Below are 24,024 nucleotides of genomic sequence, written 5' to 3'. Positions count from 1 at the left end.
CTAATTATTCCCTTGTATTATTTTAGTCATAACTTCCTCATATAGACTTTGTTTTACAAGTGTAATATCTCATTGGAAAAATCTCCTTGCGATATTTTACTTGAGCTATAAACACTTTGTGTATTAACAATATACACAATTTTCATTGGATTTCACCATCGAAAAACGTCTTTTAAGGCCTTAAAATGTGTTGCAAGGTAACAACCTCAAAAGCTATCAACTTTTTTGCGAAAATATTTGGTTTCCTACTGTTGTAGCTCCTTGAATTCAACTAGAATTGTTTGTAGCTTTGTTTCATAATGATTTACAAGCATCTTAATTGTCTCTGTGTGTTCCCTCACAAAATAAAAAGATAGACTTATATATCTTTAGTTCCCATTGTACATGAACTAAGTTTGCATGTCCTTCCTTAGGCACTTGGTACCCACCCAATGGACACTTTGCACTATGTAGCGTAGTATTATGCCACTTTATTTTCTTGTGGGCCCAATGTTCCAATTGTCCCTCATTGGCTCATTTAAGGGGCGAGCCAAAATGGTTTTGTGATATTTCTTGGAGGTACAGAAATGAACCTAGAAGTGCCATGTTTCCAACTGCTAAAAACATGGTTTACATTTTGTGCCCCGTTCCCCCCATACTACATTAACAATGAAGCATATTGACCAGTTAAAATGGACCACGACTATAGATCTATCATATTTCCTACCCTAAACCTTTCACTCCTTTTTTGAGGTTATTTGACACTCACGATGGGTCCTATTGACATACCTCCCTTATGTGCCTCACCACTTATCAATCACAAATTTGTTTCGAGGGGGTGATGAAATTGTGCTTCAATTTAAATACAATGTACATAAATAATCATCCATTGATAATATTGATGTTTTGTGGGGTAAAAACCAACTACATTTTCAATGACAACTTTCCCTTAGACGTTGTGCACCCATTAATGGTGATGAGAGACAATGTCATAAGGGAAGTGCCAAGAAAAAATGTGCACCAATATAAATGCCCCTTTCTACATTCTATTCTCTCGTATGTCTTTGACATGTGATGAAAATCACGTTCAATTAGATTGTGATGAAAATCATGAGTGTGGATACTAATACATTATGAGAGGTAGCACCTAGTTGCCTACAAGAATTTGAGTTCTTGAATAAGTATGAGAAATATAGAACTTGTACACTTGTGATAGATTGACAAGAAAATATCATATCATGTAGTGGGATAGCTCCAAGACTATATTTCTAAAACCTCGCATACAATATAATTACCATGATATGTCCATATAGTTTGTTACATCAAAACTGACTCTTCAAAGAAGGCATGAGCTAAATGCCAAAGGAAACATGGAAATAAACAACTACCCCTACTCTATTGCTCACTAGAGCTGAATCACACTACCCTAAGTCTAACATAAAAGACTTTGGATGTTGGGTGAAATGAAATAGGAAATTAAACCACACTAGCATCTCACAATACCATGGGGTGTCAAAATAGGGAGACATTCAAAATCAAGTGATCTAATGCTATAATCTCCACTAATTCTTGTTTGGAAGTGGATGTGAGCACCTAAAAATGAAACATCACATTAGAATCATATGTAGGTGGGCATGGAACCACATGATTGGTCTATCCAATATTAGATAGGATTCATATATTCATTGGAATGTGGTGGCAACCCATCACAATCCATACAACTCCCCCATGATCCATGATATGCCTCATAAAAGGTTGATGTATATGCTCCAACAATTGCCCTCCTTGGATTCCATGAATAATAACCATAAAACATTGAAGAATTAGGCAACTCCACTAGTCAAAATATGTAAGAATATTCTATGTTTCCATATAACAAGTTTGGAAATGAAAATTGGGACAAAAAAATAGATCTATACAAATTTTCTAACTCATAATTTAGGGATTGATGTGCTATTTTAGGTAGCTAGAAAATTTTGAACAAAACCATAAATTAAAAATCTTGTTGTCCCATGTAACTTATAGTACCCAAAAGACATGCTTCAATTATTTTTTCCATGAAAATATGCCAAACTCAAAATATTTTAATGGATGGAAAATTTATGAATTTTGATAACTAGAAACATGCTCTTTATGTTCCAAAAAATTCTACCACATCTACGAGAAAACATAGTTGTGCATCCCTCTTAATATTTTATGAACATACCTTCGATATGCTTGGTTGTCCAAGAGACCCAATATTTGCAATTTTGGCCCTAGAAACCTCATCATTAATATCATGAATAAGATCTCGATTAAAGTAAAAGTAATTTCTATACTATTTATTCTTTTCAATGTGGAAGAGAGTATCAATGCTTCCAATATCATGGTTGTTTTATAATAAACCATCATGTGAGAGGTAACCAAAGATGAAAACATCTCAGTTTCCAAAGATTTCCCTACAAAAAAATTCCTTTTGCAAAGAAGTAAAGAATTCATCATTAAATTCACAAATTTGGATAGATATATAACTCATCAAACCTTTTCTTTGTGCATGTGTACATCCCCACTATCATGTCCTTATTTTGGAGCAATAATACATGTATTGTATTCAATTGAATTAGAAGGAGTGGAAATAAGATCTTCAAAATCTTTGCCACCTTTCACTTCATTTAGATCTAAAATTTCATGCCTGAGTAGATCATAGGATGAAAGATAATTTTTGTTCTCCAAGGGCTCCTCATTGCATGTTGCATCCAATCTATGTGAATATCCACCTTGTTCTTCTTTTTCATAACCCATATCCTAATTATTGCAAAAATCCTGAATCAAAACTCTAAGTGAAGGTATTTCCCTTGGTTAACAATCATAAAACAAAACTTTTGTGAACATACAAAAAATTTCATCCTAACATCCTCACTCACAATCTTGAACCTTGAAATGAATTCAATGAAATATGTAACACGTAGAGCAACTAAGTAATTACATCCATGGAACCTTGGTATGTGCTTGCCCCAATCTATATCAAGGAAGTGATTTGGGTACCCTAGGATGCCTGAGAAATTGAAGGGATTGGACTAATCCTCCATCCATGACTCTTCTAAAACTTCCATACCTTTTACCCTTCAAAAATTAGAGATTGATATGCAACAATCTTCATACCTTATTTCAAATCTTTGGAGTTCCTCGGTAGTCTTCAAATGTCTTCAAGTCTTATTGGATGGTATTTTCTCTACAAATAAAAAATCTTAAATAATGTTCAAGGAACAAGGGTTTCATTCCTTCATGAAGTCATTGGGTGAGAAAGAGATCCTAAAATGCAACACTCTCACCAAATCAAATCTAGAAATACTGTAAAATTCCAGGGAATGGACTTTATCACTGACAATAATGCCAAAAAAAATGTTACCAATCAAAATAACACTTAATATCTCAAGTCCAAGATTAGTACTAGCTAATGGGTAACTCAAGAAGGATGTGAATGTCACCACATGAAATCTCTTCTCACTTTAGATTGACTCTTCTCCAATACAAGGGGTTTGTCCCTATGATATGATTACTAAGACTTAAATAATATGGGTTCAAGGTAAAATGAAGAGTGGGGTTTGTCCCTATGATATGATTACTAAGACTTAAATAATATGGGTTCAAGGTAAAATGAAGAGTGGTATTAGGAAAACAATTATTTTATGGGTTTATAAGATTGATTTTAAAGGTGGTTGATGGGGCGAGACTAGTGCCAAAAGTTGAAGAGGGCAATGGAGTCATAGAATGATGAAGTGAGTTGCAAATGGATGATGCATGGGAGTGATTAGTGCTATTAAAAATATGCAAAAAATTACTAGTGATGGTAAATTTGTATGGCTGAAAATATATGAGTAAGATCACTTCCAAAGACAACCTTGTATGCACATGTAGGGTAATAAGAACAGGGATTTTGCAAGGATTTAAAACCCCAATCCCTTTGGGGCCCAAATTCCTTTGATCTCTACCATAGTTTCCAAAGGATAATGAAAAGAAGATTGAAAAATAGTGAAGAGGAACATGAACTCTGATATGATGAATAAGATGTGATCTCATGACTAATTGAAATTTAAAATGCAACCCTTTAGTAGTAAAATGAGAAAACGTAGAATCATCAACTATGAAACAGGATAACAAGAACCTTATAGGAATTCACTTCATCCAAATCTCTTATTTGCGAAACATGATTGCAGTGTGCTCAAAACCCTTACATGTAGCAAAATTAATTAGTATTCAAATAGCATAAATAAATAGGAAATAAGAGGGCAGATGACTAAACATAAGAAACTCTTCAATTACATAGCTTCAAAAATATTTATAATAAAAACCAAGCCAAAATAGTATAATGTTCAAGGCTCAACCCCCCAATCATTAAATAACAATATCGATAGCTAAATCATAGACATAACCTAGAAATGCATAAAAAAACTAATATCCACCAACTAACTAACCAGACAAGTCAAATAATACATAAAATATCAATTGACAACTCGTGTCCATACCACGTCTATATCTATAGCAAAATAAATCCATGAGGATATGATGACCTATTAAAATAGGTGGAAGACTATGTTAAGGAGCTCCAATGTCCCTCCTCAAACCTGTTAAAGAGAATAAATCCATAATCAAACCTCAAATTATGTGTAATGATGATCCTGAATGGTAGATGTGGCTCCTCTAGGTGACATGTGTCCTTCCTAATTATGAAAATATGTGATAAAAAGCCCTTGAGTGATGGATTGACCCCGAAGAAAGGTGAATGTAAGATCGTAAATGTAACCACATGCTAAAAACAATCCCCCAAGGCGGGGATATCTCCTCAACAACCTCTATAACACAATATCTAAGGTTTAAGAATCCTCCAAAAGTATGCAAATGGATAGCTCCAAGGAAGAATGAGCCAACTCACTAAGTAATGGCCTCAATCCATGTGCATGATCACAATACGACTCAACCAACTCCATAGAGGAGGGTAAGACACCATCACCCAAGCAATAAAAGTATGACATGTGAAGATGCCTCAACATATGTACTGAGAAAGGAGAGTGCTCCAATAAATATAATGGCCCACATATTCATATACCCTCCCAAGTGTGAAAATCATGTGCTCAATGGCAGGTCTCTATCAAGTCAAAGTTATGTAAATTAATCATTGGGAGAGTCATATTTTCATATAAATTTGTGCATAAGAAAAACACTATTATGATAGGTAATCCACATCATCATTAGGTAATACATGTGCTTAAAACATCCACTCTATCATGGGCATTCACACCATGAGGCTCAAACTATGCTACACCATGTCAAATAAAATCCTCTTAAGAGGGACAAAACCATTTGAAAAGGGATGCACATGAAGAGCTCTCTCCAAGTATGTGAAAAAAACCATGCCAAGATGTAATCAACTTCTGAGATAAAACCCAAAGATATAGGTTGCTCATAAATTAGGACTGTGTGTGACCAAACCATATCTAAAACTTAGTCCATGTGCTGGTTAGAGAAACATAGAAAAAGGTACATAGGTGGAGTGTTCTTTCCAACTAACAAGCCAATACATCAATAGTGACACTATAATATTGAGATATACCATACAACATAGGGCACGCCAAGATCAACCCAAGGCACATCAATAATCAAGCACTAAGATTCCTAATAAGCTTTGGGGGCAACAACCAATTAAATGTGCAATAACAACTTTCCTCTAGAAGATGTGCACATATCGATGTTGGCGATCAACAATGTCATAAGAGAAGTGATCGGAAAATATGTGCATGAATAAAAATTTCCCTATCTCCATCATGTAATATTATAAGTATTTGAGCCTTCTGAAAGGCTGTGATTGAAATCACTCCTTTTGTGATGAAAATTGTGAATATGGGAACTCATATAGTATGAGGTAACAAAGTCCATCGGTGATACATTGGATGCTTTCTAAACAATGGGTTTGAAACCATAAATATGGTGGGGGCTCTTCATATATTATTTTTATTGGAAATAGGCCATCCCTAAAACGTGGGGATTGGAAATGATCTCGAGATTCAACCATGAAAGGATTTTGTTTAGGTGCATGTTCTATCCTGTTGTTGGTCATATCTTGTGAGATTGCCCTATGAGAATATAACCTCCAAGAAGTTGAGGTTTGCCAGGGGGTTTAAAGGCTAACACTTCCATTTATCCTTCTTTTAAGGAATATGATAAGAGAATATTGAGATCTCATGAGGCATTGGGGGGTGATCCTCTCAACTTGTAGGCCATGGGTCTTTTTTATTGTCATAAGTATACATATATTATAATTTGGTGTTGGTGTAGATTCTATTATAAAGGTGGCCATACCTCATATTTTTTATGTCAAAAACTTCATCATCCTTGGTTCAAATGCTACAGTGGTTCATGGTCATGGGGATCCCTCTTGGAGCATATAAATCATCCACCCTCTACCTTCTTCAAATTGTTGTTTCTACTTGTTGGAACTTCAATACACACTTGTTTTTTTTGGGAATTTGTTTGGTACCTCCAAATTTGTATTTAAAGGATGAGAAAGAAAATGAAGGGATTTTTCTCTCATTGGAAATGAGGAGCTATTTAACTCTAAGGAGAAACCACTAATGGCTCTTCTTTTTTGTTGTAATTTATCTTTTATTTCTTAATGTAATAAACCATCACTAGTCAAATTTGACATGGACTATTCTTGCTATTCATTAGTACATTGGAAAGTTATAAGAAATAATAGCTCGTTGCTATAGACTACTCTTATCGTCATTAATGTTTAAGGTTGGTTTGACTCATGGTGATTTTGCCTTAGCTTTATTGGAAGGTAGTTCGGGGGAAAAGCAAGGGGTGAGGGTGGAAATTCTTACTTATTTTCCTCACATCTAAAATCTAGAGGAGGAGGACATCCAATTACTAGAAGGTTTTTTTTTGTTTACTAGTTTTTCGTCTAGCAAATCATGATTAACATAGAAGGCTTCATATATTTATTCATGATATCTATCTTTCTCTCATCTAGTACACGGATTCTTTGTCTTTGAGGTGTGTGGTAGCTCATATATAGATGCATTGGATTGTAGGGGACGCTCTAGATCTCCTTTCACTCATGTGGATTTATTTCTCACCTTGGGTGCTAGGATTCCCTTGGACTTGCAATTTATTATGACTAAGGGTGTTCCATCATGTAACATAAGTTTGTGAAGTGGTTTATTCTTTTGTTAAGGGTTAGTCGTTAAAATTCATTCCATTAGATTTGTATCTTTCAAGTTCTTGGATTAGAGGGGTTAGATTGAGGATATCCAAACCTAATGTTTAAGTTTTTTCCCCATTCATGTGATGAAGGATATGATTTTGGCTTTTGGGCTTGTTTTGATGTATTCCAAACTTTGAGCTTGATATCATAGCGAGGTCTTGTGGCCCCATATGTTTTGTTGCTTTTCATACTTAATTTTCGAATATAATTAGCTTTTGGGCTTGTTTTGTTTCCCATTCATTCGATGAAGGATATGATTTTGGATTTTGGGCTTGTTTTGATGTATTCCAAACTTTGAGCTTGATATCATAGTGAGGTCTTGTGGTCCCATATGTTTTGTTGCTTTTCAGACTTAATTTTCTAATATAATTTTGAGTTAGTTTTCATTGGGATCACATTTATCTTAAGGGATTATAACAATGTAGGATTGTTTTTTTTTCTTAGAGGTGTTGCAATATCCACCATAAGACGTGTATTTAGTGCTTAGATTCATGTCCAACATATGTAGCAAGATTTGAAAATTGGTTGGGAGGATAATAATTTTTCCTCTGAACCACCAAAACTAATTGACGTTTTCTATTGTTTCTTATTGATACATCGAAGATTTTCCTTTCTATATGCTTTCTTATTAAAATATAGAAAACTAAAATTTATCTGATAATCATATAATTATACAATCATATAATACATATACATAAAAAGAATAATGAACTAAGAAATAAAAATATTATGTAAATTTAGAGTGGGAGACTCATATTTACAGAAATACTACACTTATATAGTTTGATATATTTACACAATAAATAGTACTTTAAAATATTGAGGTTTTCTATTTAGTCAATCTTATTATCATTAATTTTGATATACTATATTACACTCTCATTTATTTTTGGTAATCTAACCTGTAATTTGTATTACCTAGAAGAATAATTATACATAACATTGAGTTTTTGGTCTGCCTCTAGAAAAACTAGACTAGCAACAAAAAATCAAAGCTTTTGTCCAAATTGTTTGAAAGATATTACTAGTCCCAAAATTATAAAAGGATGTTATTCATGAAAATAAAACTATCCTAACAACTAATACTACTCTAAGAGGCAGTGGCATTGCTTCTACTCACATGGAACAAAAATACAGATGTTAGTGATCTACCCATTACGAGGATTAAGTAGAGGATGGAGTGTCAACATCAATAACTGCCTACCCTACATGGTCACCCAGTTCTATAGATTTCAAAATTGTGATCCAGTTGGCAAGAATTGAAACCTTATGGTCAAATTCATTGATTTAAAGCTACACTACATCATATTGGAGCAAAATCTCGTGATAGGCCTCATGTTTCTCAATTAAAACCTTTTTTATCGTAGTCTAGATAGGCAATACAAATTTGTTATCTGGAAATACTTAATATTTATTTTTTGAGTATTACCAACATTAGGTATCCGTGGCCTAATTACTTCATCAATTTCTTTATTCGCAATAAAACCACCGTCCAGGCATGTTTCCTCCTCCACATATGCAAGTTCATCCTTAATTGTTGATGACCCTACATCCTAAAGGTCATTGTTGATGACTTAGTTCCTCTTACTACACGAGAGGTAGACTACCAAGGTCAGTTGTTGCATCCACCATGAATGGAACTCCTACATGCCATGGTTGTAGTCTTAGAGAAATAAAGGATAGATGGGATTGAGTTTGATAAGTGGGCACATAGGAAAAAAAACTCTTAGGAATGATGCACTATCAACTATTCTAGTTGAGCCACTATTGTTGTTAGATAAAGGAGATTGGGACAATGGATGCATAATTGAATAGATAGAAGCATTGATCCAATAAAGGGTAATCTTTGCTAAAGCTCTAATAGATAGACCGATTGCAAGCGAAGTAGAGTACCACAAAGAAACCATCAAACAAATCTCACACAAACATGAGATGGAGTGTGACTATGACCAGAGAAACGGGTGAACATCATCCATCCCCTCATCCCATATATGCCCCATGTGATCATATCAAGGAAAAAACATCAAAAAATCCAAAACCAAACTATTATAGGGCAAGTTGCTCACCCATGAGAAACCATTAAAACAATAACTATTTAGAACTCACACAACCATATCAATAATCACATGCATGCCATTGAGGAGGGATAAGCTTCCAATTGTCTTTTCAAGTCTCAAAAAGTGGGAGAAGACAACAAAATATAATTTATCATCATTAATACATGGCATATTACATTATCATAATGGTAAATATAAAATTAGAATTTATTTTTTTCCTTCTTTTTATTATTCTTTGATATGTATTTTGAATTAGATCAATAACTTAAAATAAATAAATAAAAGTTAAGCTCTTTTGGGATTTAATCTGCAAATATCTATGTAGGATGATTGGCTACTCTCTCAAAGGCTTACGTATGGGAGGGGGTATCAACTCCTCATTTTTGGCTTTGATTCCCAAAGAATCAAATCCCTACTCCTCTATACTTTGCTCGATCTCTCTTTGCAATGTATCATATAAGATCGTATCAAAATTGATGCCTTCTAGGCTCAAGGAAACTCTCCCCCTTCTGATCTCTAGAAACCAAGGTGGCTTTGTTTCAGGGAGACAAATCCTATTCAACATAATCTTGATTCAAGAGGCAATGGAATCTAGTTGGAAGTGAGGGGACCAAGGTATGATCATCAAGCTTGATATGGAAAATGATTTTGACAGGGTGAGGCATGAATTCCTATTCAAAGTAATGCAGAAAATGGGTTTTAACGCAAACTTTATTCAATGGATAGCATTGTGCATTTCTTCTCCTTGGACCGCTCCTCTTGTCAATGGGAGGGTACCAGGTTTATTTAAGGCCTCTAGGGACTTGAGACAGGGTTTCCCTCTCTCCCCCTTCCTTTACGTTATTATGGCAGATTCACTAAGCAAGAGACTTGAATTTGAAAGAGAATATTCTAATGTACCAGGAATCAGGTCCAAAACAATGATAAGAAGCATAAACTATGGTCAATTTGTGGATGACACCATCTTTCTAGGAGGAGCTTTAGTGTTAATACCAAAATATTCAAATCCAATTTGGAGAAATTCTTGTTAGCTTCAAGGGGATAAACAAATGATAATAAAAGCCAAATATTCACCTGGAACACATATGTACAACAAGCCAAGAAGATTGAGGATGCTTTGGGGTACAAGGTTATGCGGGACTGGAAGGAATTCAACTATTAGGGAATTCTAATTTATCTACAGAAAACATCTCCCAGATCATGGCAAAGCATCCTAGAGAAGATAAAAACAAAACTAATAAAATGGGGAGTGACCTAGCTCAATGTTGTGGGCAGAACAATCTTAGTTAAATTTTTTGATCAATTACTCCCCTATATCATTTTTCTACTTTACTAGCCCCAAAATATGTTATGCAATAGATAAGAGCTTACATAAGGAAATTTATGTGGGAAGGAGGAAAGGCAGAAACTAAAAAATATCACCCAATGAATTAGAATATCGCCAGAGTGCTAAAGTAGCATGGGGGACTTGGTATCCAGGATCCCTCCCTAGTAAATATAACTATGGGTGCCAATTTATATTGGAAGATCAAGTCCCACCCAGATCAGTGGTGGTGAAATTTCTAAGATCCAAATACATGCAAGAGAAAAATAATGGGGTAAGTGAGAGTGTGCCTAATAAATGCTCTCCCATTTGAAAACGGATTCAAGCCTCCTCCACTCTCATCACAGACAACCTATGTAGAATCCTAGGGAAGGGTCACACTATAAATATATGGTAAGAATTGATTATGGGCCACCCACCTCTGGGGATGGAATCCTCCATTCTCACACTGAAGGATCACTTAATGCAGGCTGGAGTGGTCTCCTTGGATCATATTTCAAGCAGGGATGAAAAAGGAAACTGGACTAGCTGGAAGTTTGAAGGTATCCCTGCCCACTTAGCTCTGGAATTAGAGTCTCTGAGAAATAAGTTGAGTGGGTGTGCTCCTCTCAGGAAATCTGCATCAAATAGATGGGGTTGGAAGAGCTCCTCCTATATTATCAAAGAAGTGTATAATGTTCTCCTTTTTCAATCCTAGATACCAATGAAATCCTCTGTCTGGAACAAATTATGGAAACCCAATGCTATACCCAAGGTAAATCTATTATGTTGGATAATTAATACACAAAAAAAAAAATCCTCACAACTGAATATCTTAAAAGGTTGGGCATAGTAGGCCCTTTAAGGTGTCCCCTTCGTGAGAAGTCTGAAGAAACTATATCTCACCTCTTTCTTTCTTTCCCTTTCCCTCAAGTAGTCTGGTCCACCTCCTTGGGACCCCGATTATGCAGAACTTGATGGCCTGTCGACATTCAATCCTTCTTTTCCTCTTGGAAAAAGCATTATATGGGTTCCCTTCAAACCAAAAGCTCCCTCAAGAAATCTTGGATAGCTCTCCCAAGATATGTTTGATGGAAAATATGGCTATCAAGGAACAAATCTATCCCGACTCTTGTGAGGAGTGCTACCCTTAAAGCACTATCTTTCTGCTTTGAGTATAATCCCCCCTCCTTGGACCCTTCTCTAAATGCCGATGAAATCGGATGTCTTGAACCTTATACCTTGACTCAAGCAAGCTTGTAACCCATAAGTGAATCAAAGCCCCATCCTGAATGGCTTCTCCATCTACTTCTTAACAACTTTGCTTAATGGAAACAAAGAGCTTAGTCCTGGATTCTTTAATTTGATGGGGCTTCCAAATGAAACCCAGGGGTGGCAGGAGGGGGAGGGATTCTTTGCAATCCCAAAGGAATAATAGTTGAAAAGTATGCTTGGGGATTAGGCATGAAATCCAATAATCAAGATAAGGTGTATGGTCTCTACTTGGGACTTATTTTAGCTCGACAATGAGGAGTTAGAGAGATATTTATTTTAGGAGACTCCTTCCTTGTCATAAGACACCTGAGAACAAACTCAGTTCCTAAGGACAATACACTAAGTTTGATGCTTCAATAAGTCAAAAGTATCCTCCATTCCTTTCATATCTTAAGGAACCTTAATTTATATGCTAATCTAATAACCAATGAGGCTTGTTATATGAACGAAGGAAAAATTGGCATTAATGGGTTTGACGAGTAATTTTCTATCCCTTAATGGAAACTATGAGCATTGTTAACTCCTACACTTGCTACCCATGTACCAGTCCTAAATGGAAGCTTAAGAATACTCTCTCTAATCCTATCTCAAGCCCATCGGGCCCCATCTCCTTCATGTATCCTAACCTCTCATTTATCACATCTCATACCACAGTTCTTCATTACCTGAACAAGGACTCTCTCATCATAATGACGTTGAGGGTCATTTGCTAGCTCAACATGTCATTTTTTTTGGCTTGAATCAGATGCAAGCATGCTGAACTTATTATCTTCCTCTTAGACCAAGGATCATCTCGGGTTAAATCAAATGTTCCTGCCACAAATTCCCTTAACCAGAGTGTCGCATTTACTCCCACTGGTAAAGATTGGACTGCTAAACCATTTGATGATCACGCCGAATGCGAAAGGAGTCCTTTCAATCAATAGGTTGATGATAGAGGCACCCTGGGATTCTGGTGGCTCAGGTACGACAATTGAGTCTCGCATGCGACATCTGAGAGGTAAAATGCATAAATCAATAATCGAATGTTTAATTTTCTTCAGTATGATGGCTAAGGAAAAGTCTGCTCTTAGGCTGACGAGAGTATGGTGTAATGTAATCCTTCCCATGGAGTTTGTCCATTTCTGGGATAACCCTCTAGTTTGTTCTCTGTTGTGCCTCCTTTTTCAGTGTGATTGACTCAGGGGAAGGCTCGAAGAAAATACTTTGTTCAGTAAGGAGAATTAAGATCTGCGTAATCCTATTGGGAGAACCAGAAAGCAGCTCGAGCATTGATAACGTTCTTTGTATCTCCTTTTGATTTTTTGGCTCTTCTCACCGGCATGCATCCTCCGCCATGGCATCTGGTCTTTGAGGTTGTTGTCAAGTGTGTTCAGGTAGGGTGGCGAAAATAAACTTAAAGAACTTCATCATCTAAGGGATCTCTCCAGATATTGTATCCTCAGCCTCCTCTATCTACGAGCAATGCAACAAGGAACACGCAGAATTAAAGATAGAGATATTTGACCTGCAAGTGATGCTACATCAACAGAGCTCCAGCAACTCTTCTGACCCAGATGCTCAGCATATATATTAATGATTCCACTTGTCGTCAGGGTAGTGTGAAAATTAATACTAATCCATCGCATTTCAACATGAGATTTAATAATACTTCATAGACAACACCAGTGAAATCATTTCATTAATATGAAATTCAGACGAGACCAGAAAGAAAGAAAGGAAAAAAAAAAAAAATCAATATTAATTTTCCGACCAGACCAACCAGTTTCGTGGATTATACTTCGGAGAAATTGCATTGCGACTGACAGAAATAAAAACGTGAATTTGATGAACCAAAAATCGACAAACGGCATAGTTTATGGAATTTTTGTTCATTGACGTGCCCGGAATCCATGCATAAATAGAAACGAACAAAGAACCTATACGATGAATTGACCAACGAACGTGCCAATATTTCCGCAGCAGTTATTTTATTATTTTAAAGCGTGTATAGCGAGCCAATTAAAATTAATGTATGTTTATGATTTCGAAAAAGTATGGATTGTGATCAAGTTTTTTTTTTTGTAAGCGAGTGCGGGACCTTTACATTTTCTGTTTTTTTATTACATCAATCGCCTGCCTCTGCAGGACTCGAACCTGGGTGGGGGGAGTGACAGCCTCCGCCCCTACCATTACACCATGCACATCATGTGCTGCGTGTGTGGGCAGACAGGGTCTTTCAGACCATATCTTAGAGGTATCCGGCGCAATGAATCTACGAATGAGTTCATAACATTTTTTTCTTTAATATTCAAGTCTGGTGTAAATCAAATCAATAAAAAAAAGTTGTAACGTTGATAATATGGATTGTGATCAAGTTGCAGATATAGAGTAGTCGGTATTTTTTTGTAACTTTTGCTAGGACCTTTCATTTTTCCACATTTTACCTTCTTTCATTTTTCCATATTTTACAATATTTTACAATTTCCCTAAGATTCGAACTTGGATGGGGTGTGAAAGTCATCCGCCCCAGCCATTACATCATGCACGTCATTTGCTAGAGTAGTCGGTATTGACTTCAAAGGTTCGACTGTGATTATATTATTCTTGCAAGTTTACACGCAGTATTTTATTTTTGGGTCCATAAAATAACAGATTTGGTTCGAAGATTGAGCGGATACGCGCCGAGCATCTGGGTCAGAAGGGTTGCCGGAGCAACCATCTGTTCAACAGGTGTATTTATTTTTAAACTTCCTGAACGGTTATTTTATTATTTTAAAGCGTGTATACCGAGCCAATTAAAATTAAAGTATGTTCACTATCTTTTCTTTATGATTTCGAAAAAGTATGGATTGTGATCAAGCTGCACATATAGAGTAGTCGGTATTGACTTCAAAGGTTCGACTGCGATTATATTATTCTTGCAAGTTGTACACGCAGTATTTTATTTTTGGGTCCATAAAATAACAGATTTGGTTCGAAGATTGGGCGGATACGCGCCGAGCATCTGGGTCAGAAGAGATATTTGACCTGCAAGTGAAAATCTTGATATCATGGAAAAGCAAAGCCAAAGTATTGCATGCTTAGAGGATGAGGTGGAGGCTCTATGAAGCATAGTAGCAGATCTCGAGTTGAAGATTACCAAGCTGAACAACCCTCCAGAAGATATGAGCCTCGACATTGACTTGGACCACCGAGTTGATCGCGCCAACTAATATGATAGCGCCATGACTAGTTTTTACTGCATAATCCTCTTGTCTCAATTTTACCTTATTTATTTACTCTAATTTGTCTTTAATGCGATTTTTTTGGAGATTCCCGTGACTGGAATCCGGCTGAAAAAATTGAGGTTAAATCTTGATTTGTATCATTTAAAATGGTTTTTTAATTGTATATTTGGATTCAGCACCGTGAAAAACCCCTAAGACCCTTTGATTGTGCAGAAATTACCTATCAACCTTGCGATTTCAATAAATTGCTGCCGGATTTTAGAGAAATTTCACTGGAAAAACCCAGCAAAAAAGCTTCCGAAAAGTCTTGACATATGTGCTCTACAACAAATAATGTTGGTTGAAATCAAGGGGCATGATGAGAGTACATAGTGTGAGTAGGTGTGAGGAATGATGGGACAATAATAACCAAATAAAATTACTTAGCAAATGGAAATTTGCAAAGTACATGTAAATGGGCTCTTATGTGAAAAGTAGTTAGTAATCATAAAGTCTTGACATAGACCTAGGTGATAGGGAGAAGAGCATATAGGTTTTAAATAAAGTTTAAAAGAAAGATAATTAAATAAGGTTTTCAGGAATAAAGTTTAAAAGAAAGATTGTTAAATAAACTTGACTTTGTAAAAAAATCGATGTTAATAACTCATAATAAAATTTTCAATCAATATTACTGCAATCCATGATATTACATAGTTAAAGCATCTAAAAAGATTTATATTATATCCTTTGTCGATTTCCTATGCACATTGACTCATAGTTACATATATGGAACATATAAATGTTGAGAACTCAATTGAAAAGACATGTACACACCAATTCTCTTTGATTTCTCCTTCTCCTTATGCATGTAGTAGTTAAGATGTATACCACTAAATCCCTCTTTGGTTCGTTCATGTAAGGTTTCTAAATTTTGAAGATTAAGAATTTACCTCTAACATTGCAGACAGTGAAATTTAGGAACATAACTTATTAATTAAATTCATTATAAATACATGTTTTAACCTCCTCCAATTTCACCGTGGTTACCAAATGATCGAAACCGCCCAGCCAAATTGGACACAATCTATGTGCCCATCTCCAAAATACTTCCAATTTGGAATAACCATCTCTAAAATACTTCCAATCTGTGTACCCATCTCCAAAATACTTCCAATTTGAAGTAACTATCTCCAAAATACTTCCAATTTGAAGTAATTTGCCCCCGTGCCCAAAAGCTTCAAGAATAATTGCTCAAATCTCCAATTTTGAATTCCACCCCTTCAAATTCGAATTCAAGAATAATTGCTCAAATCTCCAATTTTGAATTCCACTCCTTCAAATTCGAATTCTAATCTTCACCGCTCTTGAGAGTTTAAATTTAGAGCTTCAAGAATAATTGCTCAAATCTCCAATTTTGAATTCCACTCCTTCAAATTCGAATTCAAGAATAATTGCTCAAATCTCCACCACTCTCTTGAGAGTTTTACTTTTTTTTTTAGTAGATAAGCACCCACGAGATTTGAACCAGTGACCTATCACAAGGATTGCCTTAACAGTGCACCCATTCACTATCAATCCAAAGCCCCATGGGCATAAGTACATTTACTTTAATATATCTATAATATCTGAATTAAATTTATAAACTTTAATTTTAATATTTGAATAAAATAATATATATATATATATATATATAACTTTAATATTATCATGATGGAGAATATTAATTTTATTCATTAATCTTATATTCATTATGCATATTCGAAGTCTCAATTTTTAAGTATTATTTTTTTTCTTAATTATTTTAGGTACTTAAATTTTTCATTATTTATTTAAACATTTTTTCTTAATTATTTAATAAATATTAATGCAAAGTATCACTGTATGCGTATATAGCTATCATATACATTATCTTATACATACTAATACATTTTTTTGGGTCTATAAATCGAAAATCTATCATTACGTTTTCATTACAACTTTAACATTTCTGATTAAGACAATAACACTCGCTTCATGATTACATATATATATATATTAAAAACAAAATCAAAATCATTTCATGATATTCGTAGTTTAAATATATATAATAAAAACAAAATCAAAATCATTTTCATGATATTCCTGGTTTAAAAAATATGCCCTTCCGCCCGCAACGGCCGCAATATCGACAGGGTTTCACAGCTCGCATTTAAATAGAATTTGCCCTTCGAAATGCTATATTCATAGACCACTTCACACCGTTCGTTACCATCACAAATATTTTATCAAAGATCCATCTCTTTCCACACTAATGATCAGAATGAGCAGAAGAAATAGCGCTGAAAACAACTCGAGGGGAGAACCTGCGATTACAAGTGGGGCATCCAGTGACGCGACAGCAATTTCACCGTCAATATTTCATTTTCTGAATGCAGCGGTTAGTGCTGCTACCATTGTCTTCCATTTCTTTTTCGTTGTAGTTTCAGTCGATTTCTTTTTCATTCGAAGAATACGCATCTTTTCATCCATTGCATGGAAATTATTACATCAAAATTTATTATGGAAAGTTGAATTTAATATCCTATTTATGAAATTGAATTTCCCCGATTTCTGTGGGAAAGATCTTAATTATATCTTCTTACCATTCTATCCAAAATAAACCTACCCAAAATAAATCCAATAATCTTACTTATCCATTGAAGTTCTGGGTCTGATCTCTCTGTGCTGTATTAATTTTAAGTTTAGGGTTTTGTTTTTTTAATCAGTTTATAATTTGCCATATATATTCATTAACAGTGCAAGCGTTAGGCCTTCAAGTTTATCTTTGCCTTTTAAGGTTAATCTTCATTTCTGATTGCAGCTGAAATGGGTTTACGTCATAATCATAGCTAGTACCATAGGTCGGACACAAAATCCACAGGTCACTTGGGCTGTCATGGGCATCATCGTCAGTGCCCATATATCAAAATTTTTGAAAGTCTTGTTCAACCAGAGACGGCCGTCTACAGCATCTGGCATACGGGAAGATCCAGGGATGCCATCTTCACATGCTTATACACTTCTATATACTACTGTGTACATTGCTATAGCTTGTAAGTATATTTTTGACAATATTGTTAGTCTGTTACACAATTTTAAAACTATATTTACTCTGTTACATGGTTTTTGAACTATGCTTGTAAGTATATTTTTAACAACATTGTTAATCTGTTACATAGTTTTAAAACTATATTTACTCTGTTACATAGTTTTAGAACTATATTATTAAAATCTCTACGGATTTGGATTGTTACTGGATTTGAAAATGCACCGAATCATACATTAAAAAACAACATTACCCAACTATATTATTAAAAGCTCTACAGGTTTTGGATTATTACTAGATTTGAGTATTATTACTAGATTTGAAAATGAACTGAATCATACATCATAAAAATATTGACCATTCAAAATTCCAACCCATGTTATTCTTAGTTACATCCAGTTCCAATGGCAATCTTTAGAACTGGCTAGATTGAGCACTCTACGCTTGTCCAATCTAGTAAGAGGACTCTTCAACCTGCACCCTTCTGTGATATGTTATATTTTATCCTTCTGTGATATATTATATTTTATCTTTGGTTAAAGTAACAATGATTTCTCAGAAAAAGGGTTGATTGACCCTGGGATGTATGTTTTTGTTTGACATTTTTTTATTTAGATGTGTTTAATATATGTAAATAGTAATAACAAAAATTATAACAATATAAATAATATTTGGGGTATAGGTTTATCTTATGATGTTTAAATAAATTTTATAATTGGGAAAATTGGTTAAAGATAATAAATAAATTTTAATATATCACAAATTAAATGTTAATGGAAGTATTTTTAGAGGTAGTGATTCTTTTATTAACTTTAAATTATTTTTCTTGAAATAATTTTACACCAACATAGATCCATCTTAACTCTCCATTTACCAAGTTTTAAGAGAGATCAAATCTCACAAAATGCAAACCTTTTTTTGAGTGTACAACTTAAGGAAAGTTTGCACCTTGAGAGAATTGATTCCTCTTGGCACTTGGTAGATCTTGGGTTAAAATAAATCAATGCTGATTCTTAATAATATTATTTATATTTATATAAATTTCACTTTTTTATATATAGAAATATTTGTATTTTTAATTTTAGTAAAATTCTCATAATACATATAACTTTTTAGCGGTTAGCAGTTCAATTCTCTTGACACTCTGGCCATGCTACAAAATTACATTTTGCATATACACATCATTGTGTTTTCTGTTGGATGTCATAGATTACATTTTGCATATACACATCACTTGTATTCTGTTGGCTGTCATAGATTCAACTGTCTTCAAGACTGGTTCTTGTAAAAGGGTATTGTTTTTCTTCATGTTCATATTCAGATTTACGTTAAAATTCCAAAATTTTGAAGATATTCTTCACCTCTAAAATTGTTTTCAAAAAAGTAGTGTACCACTACCGTAAATAAATATATAGTTTTTGTCTAATTGAAGCAACTAGTATGATTTCACCTATCAATGGCCTGTGCTATAACTCGTAAGAAGAAGAGCTTTCCTGTTGTTCAGTAATCTGCCATGATATAACTCGTAAGAAGAAGAGCTTTCCTGTTGTTCAGTAATCTGCCATAGGTCTCGCTTGAGAGCTAAGCTTTCTTTGGATAAGTTGTCCACTTGAGTTCATACTGTAAATAAATATGAAGGTATAAATATATAGTTTATTGTCTAATTGGAGCAACTGGTATGATTTCATCTATCAATGGCCTGTGATATAAGAAGAGTTTTCCCGTTGTTCAGTAATCTGCCATAGGTCTCGCTTGAGAGCTAAGCCTTCTTTGGATAAGTTTTCCACTTGAGAGTTCCTCTCCCTGTAAATATGTGTACATAAAACGTTGTCTAAAATTGATTTTAGTTCATAACCTCATCCAAAATTAGAACAAGTAAAATATTTCTACATTGTTGTGCTCCATTGATCCAATTTATCACTAGTAAAGAGTCACCATAAACTTAAATCTTATCACAACCTTTCTCTTTCGAAAAAACCAACAGAAATTTGTATGCCAAAAGTTCTGTTTGATTGTTTGTTCCTCTACTGAAGCCCATTTTAATTTTAAACAATTGATTCTCAGAAAGATGAAGAATGACACTGCCCCCACTTTGTTGGTTTTCCTCTTGTGACGCCCCATCAAAATATTCCCACGAAATTGCTTTATCAGGATCTTCTGAAATAATGCATTGAGGAGGGGGAGTGACTTTGTCTTGAAGAAAATGTGCCAGAATAGTTAGACCTTCCCCGACCACACATAGAGGAAAGATTGCCTTGTTCCAGACCAGCCAACCCCCCAAGAAATGATTAAAGGTAAGGCTCAGAAGTTTCTTGTTATTGGAGAAGAGCTCCATCTTCTCGAAGACTTCTCTACTGTGTTGTCGTTCTAGACACAAGCTTGACCTAGAGCCAATTGACAACAATTCCAAACCTTTAGAGTAAAGGGACAACTTATGAAGGGTGAGTAAGTGATTCTTCATTCATTTTGCATAGCGCACACCTATATAACATCCCAAGTAGGGGCTTTACTGCCTAGAACACACCACATAAAAATGTGTGTTTTTGTTGGACATTTAGCTCACCAGACGATCTTCCACCACCATTTTGGTTCCTCCATTGCTTTGCCCATATTTAGGAAAGCATACCCAAGCTTAGGAGAATAAGAGCCAAATGGGGAGAATATCCATACCAATTCATCTTCTCTATTTGCTATTCTAATATGACCCTCTCAAAGCACTTCCAGATATCCAAGCCAGACTTCCTTGTTTTCAACCTCTATACCCAAATTCGCTGAAGACTTCCATTCCTAGCTCCAACTAGTAGAATTAACTAGATTTTCCAAATGGGAGAGCTTATTAATTCCTTTGTCTCTAAGGAAGTTGATGAGTGGTTGTGGAAGAATATGTCTATTCCTACTTTCAAAGTCAAGTATCCACTCCTATCCTCACCCTACTGCTATTTCCTATGCGGCATGCAAGGCTTGAACCTATAAGTTCAAAGGAATTTAGAACGACCCTCCAGATGACAAAAATATTTGATCGAGGCTTTTTCTCTCTTCTTATCCAATTTTCGAGCATGTTCAGAGCAATATACTTCTGAGTGACAATCATGGTTTAGAGGCTTCGTGTGGTTAGAAGCCTCCATCCACATTTTGTAGCCAAGGATTTGGAGAATAGAAAAATATTTTTTAACCCCCAACCTCCAAGAATTTTTGGTGCGACTATCTGTTCCCATTTAACTCAAGGGAGAATAGATTGTTCTTGATGACCAACCCATAAGAACTTGAAGCATAGTCTTCTTGCCTTTTCCAAAATACACTTGGGGATCCAAGCTAGTGACATCTAATAGACTGGAATTGCCTCAAGTATTGATTTTACCAAAACCAAACTTACTACCTTGGAAAGCCACCTGTAATTCCAACTCTTTAATCTTTTCTCCAGCTCCGCTAAAAGCCAGTTCCAATCCTTCTTGCTATAGTTGTTTGGTTTGAGATGGAATCCCAAGTATTTTGTTACAACAAGAGCTGTGATATATATATATATATATATATATATATATATATATATATATATATATATATATATATATATATATATATATATATATATATATATAGAGAGAGAGAGAGAGAGAGAGAGAGAGAGAGTTGAATGAATCCCCAACTTTGCTAAAAGCCAGTTCCAATCCTTCTTGCTATAGTTGATTAGTTTGAGATGGAATCCCAAGTATTTTGTTACAACAAGGACTGTGATCTGTTGTGTGTGTATATATATATATATATATATATATATATATATATATATATATATATATATATATATATATATATATATATATATATATATATATATATATATATATATATAGTGGTTACATGCCTTTGTGGCGGTTACCTATATAGGTATTGACTGGCTACGAAGGTGAATGGCTATAGATATATATATAATTGAATGAATGGTGGTTACATGCCTTCGTGGTGGTTACCTATATAATACGTCATCGTCACCATCACCAGTGCCAATGCCAGTGCCTACAGATTCGACTGGAATGATAACCGTTGGGAAAGACTCAACAGCCGCCATAGCAGCAGCTGTGGGATAACTCTCATGGCGAGCAATGTATTCCCCTCGCAAATGTGCATGAAGATCAAAACGGTCACCTCTCAATTGTATGGAATCACTGTTGTCTTCCAAGAGTTGCAGTACCCGATGACAATCTGCAAAACTGCCGCTCCATACAATTTGCTGGCTCCACACATTTCCATCTAAGCGGCTCCAATCTATGATAGTTCGCAACAAAACAACATTCGGGTTTTCAGCCATTGCAACCTGGATATTCCTTGGGCCACTGTAGTTCACAGGATGCCATTCATACCTGGCTTTCTGTCCAATGTCGTCTAATTGACGTACAGACACATTATCCCATGCCTTTGTGGCGGTTACCTATATTGACATTGACTAGCCACGAAGGTGAATGGTCATGTTATTGGACCTTTGACCCTTCATAACTAATATTAATTAATTAATTATTATTAATATGTTATTATTTATTTTATTATTATTTTATTCATAACATTGTGTTAATTTTAGATAACAATGGTATGTTCTCTGCTTGTAACAATTGCTTCAATGTCCTTTTATTAGCCCAATGATAAAATTCACTTTAATTTCCAATAACAATCACATAAACCATTAATTCACATTGATAGTGACTGTAGATAGAACAAGAACAATAAAATGCAGAAGACGAGCCAAGAAAAGAGAACACAAGAATTTATCGCAAGCTAGGGAAAAACCCCAAGATGGGGAAACCCCTTTATCAATCCTTCTTATTATCAAATATAAATGTTCAATAGAGAGAGAATATCCAATAGAGTACAATGATGAGAGTCAAAGTCAATGTGACTTGACTTTCGCAAATTACCCAAACCAATGAAATCTGATCAGCTTGATGAAAGACTGCAATTATGAAAAGTCAACAATAGTCAACATGCCCTAACCAGTTAGTAGTCAATGGTGAAAGCACTTGCTTTTGAGCTCATTCAAAGTCAGTCAAACTCGACCTTCCTTGCTAGTCAAAGTTAACCCAAAACAGTCCTCCAAAGTCCTGTCAAATTTAGTCAAAAGAGAGAGAAAGTATGTTGTAATTTTCTACAGTCAAAACAACAGTCAACCTTGAAGTCAGTGCTGGTCGAAGTGCCCAAATTTCCTCGATTTTTGTGTCAAGCAACTCGACCTTCCGAGATCGAACTTTTGCTGGTCAAAGTGAGTCAAACCAAGGAGAGAAAATCGGTCAAACAAAGTCAAATTGCCTTGCTACAGAAAGTCAAAGATGCCTCCAAAATCCTCACACATGTGAAGAAGAATAGGCTGCCTGTGATCTGTACGAACCAATTGATGTATGAGAGAGAAGGAATGATGTGTGTTGAATGTGTCAAATGAGGATGAAGGTCTCTTCTATTTATATGCGTTGGAGGGGAATTAATTTGTCCAACTTGTCCTCAAGCCAACCTTGATCAATTGGCCCTAGTTGCACATTTTAACACTCCCTCTCAACTAGGGAGAATTCCACCTACCAATATCCATCCATCATCATGCCATCTTGATCATCATGTACTATCTCTGCATCTCGTCTTGTCTTTGTTGAAGATTGATATAGATAATAAGAAGGATCGATCAAGAGTGAGTCACAAGACATCACCACTCTCCACTAACGAAAATCAATCCACATAACTAGGGGTAGAACCCCAATCGGACTTGATCTTGAGGGATCAAGTTGTTAAACATCATGCATCCTAGACATAGGGAGTACAACAATACATAATGTGTCTATCTGTAGTGCTATGATCCCTAACCTCTTGTCCCAACTCATTGGCCAAATGAGAGTTGCTTCCCAAGAGTCCCAGACTGCAAGGGAAGGATGTATGCTGGGACA

At 35.2% G+C, this 24,024-nt stretch overlaps 1 protein-coding gene across 1 annotated transcript in view; it reads left to right on the top strand.

The window, feature by feature from the left end:
• The first annotated feature begins 17,197 nt into the window (after positions 1-17,197).
• LOC149248345 (lipid phosphate phosphatase epsilon 1, chloroplastic-like) overlaps positions 17,198-24,024 on the top strand; it is a 215,121-nt gene continuing 208,294 nt past the window's right edge. Inside the window, exons 1-2 of the mRNA XM_089456031.1 lie at positions 17,198-17,461; positions 17,885-18,116. Of these exons, the coding sequence (XP_089312157.1) occupies positions 17,336-17,461; positions 17,885-18,116 (358 nt within the window). The 5' untranslated portion in view covers positions 17,198-17,335. The remainder of the gene's footprint in view (positions 17,462-17,884; positions 18,117-24,024) is intronic.

The sequence above is a fragment of the Pinus tabuliformis genome, chromosome 7 (assembly GCF_031772625.1).
Source record: "Pinus tabuliformis cultivar Carrire ecotype Pingquan chromosome 7, CPIR1, whole genome shotgun sequence".
Taxonomy (NCBI): Eukaryota; Viridiplantae; Streptophyta; class Pinopsida; order Pinales; family Pinaceae; genus Pinus; species Pinus tabuliformis.
The sequence above is the reverse complement of the archived record's forward strand: the minus strand, read 5'-3'. Positions and strand labels throughout refer to the sequence as shown.